The sequence below is a fragment of the Nerophis ophidion genome, linkage group LG04 (assembly GCF_033978795.1).
Source record: "Nerophis ophidion isolate RoL-2023_Sa linkage group LG04, RoL_Noph_v1.0, whole genome shotgun sequence".
Taxonomy (NCBI): Eukaryota; Metazoa; Chordata; class Actinopteri; order Syngnathiformes; family Syngnathidae; genus Nerophis; species Nerophis ophidion.
Window position 1 is genome coordinate 84,384,785 of NC_084614.1, and position 6,638 is coordinate 84,391,422.

General features: G+C 42.7%; 1 protein-coding gene across 1 annotated transcript in view; it reads right to left on the minus strand.

Annotated features, from left to right (window-relative positions):
* The window catches only part of LOC133550615 (transmembrane and immunoglobulin domain-containing protein 1-like), a 15,192-nt gene extending 8,760 nt beyond the window's left edge, over positions 1–6,432 (minus strand). The window contains exons 1-3 of the mRNA XM_061896552.1: positions 6,293–6,432; positions 6,160–6,221; positions 4,010–4,285 (exon numbers count right to left, since the gene is read on the minus strand). Of these exons, the coding sequence (XP_061752536.1) occupies positions 4,010–4,285; positions 6,160–6,211 (328 nt within the window). The 5' untranslated portion in view covers positions 6,212–6,221; positions 6,293–6,432. The remainder of the gene's footprint in view (positions 1–4,009; positions 4,286–6,159; positions 6,222–6,292) is intronic.
* Positions 6,433–6,638: the final 206 nt, after the last annotated feature.

Here is a 6,638-nt window from a genome sequence, read left to right on the forward strand (position 1 = left end):
GCATTAAACTACAGGAAGTAAGGTGTAAACAATGCCACAGGGGTGAATTAGAACAAGTATGATATCAACATTGGTATCGGCCAATACACAAGACTCCAGTATTGGAGAATCAGTATGGCGACAGCCCTAATATGGGCATGGAACTACAGGAAGTAACGTGTAAACAATGCCACAGAGGTATCAACATTGGTATCGGCCAATACACAAGACTCCAGTATCGGTGAATCAGTATGGCGACAGCCCTAATATGGGCATGGAACCACAGGAAGTAACGTGTAAACAATGCCACAGAGGTATCAACATTGGTATCAGCCAATACACAAGACTCCAGTATCGGTGAATCAGTATGGCGACAGCCCTAATATGGGCATGGAACCACAGGAAGTAACGTGTAAACAATGCCACAGAGGTATCAACATTGGTATCGGCCAATACACAAGACTCCAGTATCGGTGAATCAGTATGGCGACAGCCCTAATATGGGCATGGAACTACAGGAAGTAACATGTAAACAATGCCACAGAGGTGAATTAGTACAAGTATGATATCAACATTGGTATCGGCCAATACACAAGACTCCAGTATCGGTGAATCAGTATGGAGACAGTCCTAATATGGGCATGCAACCACAGGAAGTAACATGTAAACAATGCCACAGAGGTATCAACATTGGTATCGGCCAATACACAAGACTCCAGTATCGGTGAATCAGTATGGCGACAGCCCTAATATGGGCATTAAACTACAGGAAGTAACGTGTAAACAATGCCACGGAGGTGAATTAGTACAAGTATGATATCAACATTGGTATCGGCCAATACACAAGACTGCAGTATGGGTGTATCAGTATGGCGACAGCCCTAATATGGGCATGGAACTACAGGAAGTAAGGTGTAAACAATGCCACAGAGGTGAATTAGTACAAGTATGATACCAACATTGGTATCGGCCAATACACAAGACTCCAGTATGGGTGAATCAGTATGGCGACAGCCCTAATATGGGCATTAAACTACAGGAAGTAAGGTGTAAACAATGCCACAGGGGTGAATTAGAACAAGTATGATATCAACATTGGTATCGGCCAATACACAAGACTCCAGTATTGGAGAATCAGTATGGCGACAGCCCTAATATGGGCATGGAACTACAGGAAGTAACGTGTAAACAATGCCACAGAGGTATCAACATTGGTATCGGCCAATACACAAGACTCCAGTATCGGTGAATCAGTATGGCGACAGCCCTAATATGGGCATGGAACCACAGGAAGTAACGTGTAAACAATGCCACAGAGGTATCAACATTGGTATCGGCCAATACACAAGACTCCAGTATCGGTGAATCAGTATGGCGACAGCCCTAATATGGGCATGGAACCACAGGAAGTAACGTGTAAACAATGCCACAGAGGTATCAACATTGGTATCGGCCAATACACAAGACTCCAGTATCGGTGAATCAGTATGGCGACAGCCCTAATATGGGCATGGAACTACAGGAAGTAACATGTAAACAATGCCACAGAGGTGAATTAGTACAAGTATGATATCAACATTGGTATCGGCCAATACACAAGACTCCAGTATCGGTGAATCAGTATGGAGACAGTCCTAATATGGGCATGCAACCACAGGAAGTAACATGTAAACAATGCCACAGAGGTATCAACATTGGTATCGGCCAATACACAAGACTCCAGTATCGGTGAATCAGTATGGCGACAGCCCTAATATGGGCATTAAACTACAGGAAGTAACGTGTAAACAATGCCACGGAGGTGAATTAGTACAAGTATGATATCAACATTGGTATCGGCCAATACACAAGACTGCAGTATGGGTGTATCAGTATGGCGACAGCCCTAATATGGGCATGGAACTACAGGAAGTAAGGTGTAAACAATGCCACAGAGGTGAATTAGTACAAGTATGATACCAACATTGGTATCGGCCAATACACAAGACTCCAGTATCGGTGAATCAGTATGTCGACAGCCCTAATATGGGCATGGAACTACAGGAAGTAACGTGTAAACAATGCCACGGAGGTGAATTAGTACAAGTATGATATCAACATTGGTATCGGCCAATACACAAGACTCCGGTATTGGTGAATCAGTATGGCGACAGCCCTAATATGGGCATGGAACTACAGGAAGTAACGTGTAAACAATGCCACAGAGGTATCAACATTGGTATCGGCCAATACACAAGACTCCAGTATGGGTGAATCAGTATGGCGACAGCCCTAATATGGGCATGGAACTACAGGAAGTAACATGTAAACAATGCCTCAGAGGTGAATTAGTACTATTATGATATCAACATTGGTATCGGCCAATACACAAGACTCCAGTATCAGTGAATCAGCATGGCGACAGCCCTAATATGGGCATTGAACTACAGGAAGTAACGTGTAAACAATGCCACAGAGGTGAATTAGTACAAGTATGATATCAACATTGGTATCGGCCAATACACAAGACTCCAGTATCGGTGAATCAGTATGGTGACAGCCCTAATATGGGCATGCAACCACAGGAAGTAACGTGTAAACAATGACACAGAGGTGAATTAGTACGAGTATGATATCAACATTGGTATCGGCCCATACACAAGATTCCAGTATCGGTGAATAAGTATGGCGACAGCCCTAATATGGGCATTAAACTACAGGAAGTAACATGTAAACAATGCCACAGAGGTATCAACATTGGTATCGGCCAATACACAAGATTCCAGTATCGGTGAATAAGTATGGCGACAGCCCTAATATGGGCATTAAACTACAGGAAGTAACATGTAAACAATGCCACAGAGGTGAATTAGTAAAAGTATGATATCAACATTGGTATCGGCCAATACACAAGACTCCAGTATCGGAGAATCAGTATGGCGACAGCCCTAATATGGGCATGGAAGTACAGGAAGTAAAGTGTAAACAATGCCTCAGAGGTGAATTAGTACAAGTATGATATCAACATTGGTATCGGCCAATACACAAGACTCCAGTATCGGAGAATCAGTATGGCGACAGCCCTAATATGGGCATGGAACTACAGGAAGTAACGTGTAAACAATGCCACAGAGGTATCAACATTGGTATCGGCCAATACACAAGACTCCAGTATCAGTGAATCAGTATGGCGACAGCCCTAATATGGGCATTAAACCACAGGAAGTAAGGTGTAAACAATGCCACAGAGGTGAATTAGAACAAGTATGATATCAACATTGGTATCGGCCAATACACAAGACTCCAGTATCGGTGAATCAGTATGGCGACAGGCCCTGCGATGAGGTGGCGACTTGTCCAGGGTGTACCCTGCCTTCCGCCCGATTGTAGCTGAGATAGGCGCCAGCGCCCCCCGCAACCCCAAAATGGAATAAGCGGTAGGAAATGGATGGATGGACAAGACTTCAGTATCGGTGAATCAGTATGGCGACTGCCCTAATATGGGCATGGAACTACAGGAAGTAACGTGTAAACAATGCCACAGAGGTATCAACATTGGTATCGGCCAATACACAAGACTCCAGTATCGGTGAATCAGTATGGCGACAGCCCTAATATGGGCATTAAACTACAGGAAGTAACATGTAAACAATGCCACAGAGGTGAATTAGTACAAGTATGATATCAACATTGGTATCGGCCAATACACAAGACTCCAGTATCGGTGAATCAGTATGGCGACAGCCCTAATATGGGCATGGAACTACAGGAAGTAACATGTAAACAATGCCACAGAGGTGAATTAGTACAAGTATGATATCAACATTGGTATCGGCCAATACACAAGACTCCAGTATCGGTGAATCAGTATGGCGACAGCCCTAATATGGGCATAGAACTACAGGAAGTAACGTGTAAACAATGCCACAGAGGTATCAACATTGGTATCGGCCAATACACAAGACTCCAGTATCGTTGAATCAGTATGGCGACAGTCCTAATATGGGCATGGAACCACAGGAAGTAAGGTGTAAACAAATAAAGGACTCACATGTGACATTTAAAGTGACGGCGTCCTGGACGGTGGTGTTCTCCCCCAGGTGGCAGCTGAAGGTGGCGCCGTTGTCCTGGTGCAAGACGGGCGTGACGCACACGCTGCTGTTGCCCCGCTGGTTCTCCGGCGTCAGGCGGACCACGGCGCCGTTCCTGCGCCACACAAGCTCCGCCCCCTCCTCCAGGGCGCGACACAGCAGGGACACGGTCTGGTCCGGCTCGGTGTGGATGGTTCCGTGCACGTCCGCACCTGGCGTGGCCTCGATGGCGACACCTTGGAATGCGACGAAACACGTGCAAGCTGTTAGCAAGCTAAAAATGTTTTAGCATGCTAACATTAGCATGCTAAATTTTAAATCAAATTTTACAATAATATCATTATAATAATTAATAATATCATTGATAATATAATTAATAATATAATTTTGTACTTTTAGCATGCTGAAATACGTTAGCATGCTAACATTAGCATGTTAGCTTTTTAAATCCAATTTTACAGCCGCACACCTCAGGGTCTTATGATTTTGTACTTGACAGTTGCAAACTGTTAGCATGCTAACGCATTTTTGGCATTCTAACATTGGCATGCTAACTTTTTAAATCCACTTTTACAGCCCTACACCTCAGGGACTTATAGTTTTGTACTTGACGCATGCAAGCTGTTAGCATGCGATCACATTTTCAGCATGCTAACATTAGCATGCTAACTTTTTAAATCCAATTTTACAGCCGCGCATCTTAGGTTCTTATAATTTTGTACTTGACACGTGCAAGCTGTTAGCATGCTAACATATTTTTAGCATGCTAACTTTTGAAATACAATTTTACAGCCGCACACCTCAAGGGTCTTATATTTTTGTGCTTGACACGTGCAAGCTGTTAGCATGCTAACACATTTCAGCATGCCAACTTTTTTAATCCAATTTTACAGCCGTACACCTCAGTGCCTTATAATTTTGTACTTGACGCATGCAAGCTGTTAGCATGTTATCACATTTTCATCATGCTAACATTAGCATGCCAACTTTTTTAATCCAATTTTACAGCCGTACACCTCAGGGTCTTATAATTTTGTACTTGACGCATGCAAGCTGTTAGCATGCTATCACATTTATGTTAGCATGCTATCACATTTTCAGCATGCTAACATTAGCATGCCAACTTTTTAAATCCAATTTTACAGCCGCACACCTCAGGTTCAGAAAATTTTGTACTTGACATGTGCAAGCTGTTAGCATGCTAAGGCATTTTTAGCATGCTAACATTAGCATGCCAACTTTTTAATCCAATTTCACAGCCGTACACCTCAGGGTCTTACAAATTTGAACTTGACACGTGCAAGCTGTTAGCATGCTAAGGCATTTTTAGCATGCTAACATTAGCATGCCAACTTTTTAAAATCCAATTTTACAGCCGCACAACTCAGGTTCAGAAAATGTTGTACTTGACATGTGCAAGCTGTTAGCATGCTAAAAATGCCTTAGCATGCTAACATTAGCATGCTAACTTTTTAAAATCCAATTTAACAGAAGTACACCTCCGGGTCTTACAATTTTGTACTTGACACGTGCAAGCTGTTAGCATGCTAATGCATTTTCAGCATGCTAACATTAGCATGCTAACTTTTTAAAATCCAATTTTACAGAAGTACACCTCAGGGTCTTACGATTTTGTACTTGACATATGCAAGCTTACATCATCCTAGCAATAGCATGTTAACTATTTTAGCTAATTTTATAGCCTCCGGCTATTTTAACTTGGTACTTGACTCATGCTAACTGTTAGCATACTAAATTGTTCAGCAAATTTTGCAGCCATAACCTTTCGAGTCATATAACTTAGTACATGCTACTGTAATTTTTAAATCAAATTTTACACATATATGCTTCGTAGTCATATGACTTCTTATTTGACCTTTGCTAACTGTTAGCATGCAAACATTTTTTTTTTTTTTTGCCATTTTTCAGCCAACCCTTTCAGTCATGTATACTTAGCATGTTTACTGTTAGCAGGTTAACTTGAGCATGCAAACTTGAAATTTCTCCCAAAATTGCAAAAAAAATTTTTTGGTGTGTGTAATGTTCTAATCTGGGATGTTTTTATTTTGACTATAGGATGACCGTACTTTGGAGAGCCCTGCGAACTTACTTTGCGCTTGAGCGCCACAGATGAGCAACACGAGCAGACAGCAGGACTTCATTGTCGTCTTCCTGGTGAAAAAGACGACCAATTATTCGCAGTGAGGCATCGAGAGAAGTCAATCAGAGGAAAAAGATGTCACCTGAAGACCTGAGACGTTCCCGGCGGTGCGAAGGCGAGCGTGTGATCAAACCTGAACACCAGCGAGCGTTTATGGCGTCCTCACAGCCTCGCCTTTGTCCTTTTATTGCCGCCCTCTTTTTTTTTAATGCTTCATTGTCTTGGGTGTGGACGTCACGGAGCGGACATAAAAAAAAACAAAAAAAAAAAACACTGTAGGAGATGGATTTTTGTCACTCATAGAAGTAGTTCAAAAGGAACCACTCAAGTCAGACGATGCTCCAAAGTGCTACCAGATAAGTTCCGGGAGACTCCTGAAATTCGGCACACCTCCCGGAAGAAATTTTCTCCCGGAATTCAGCTGGAGC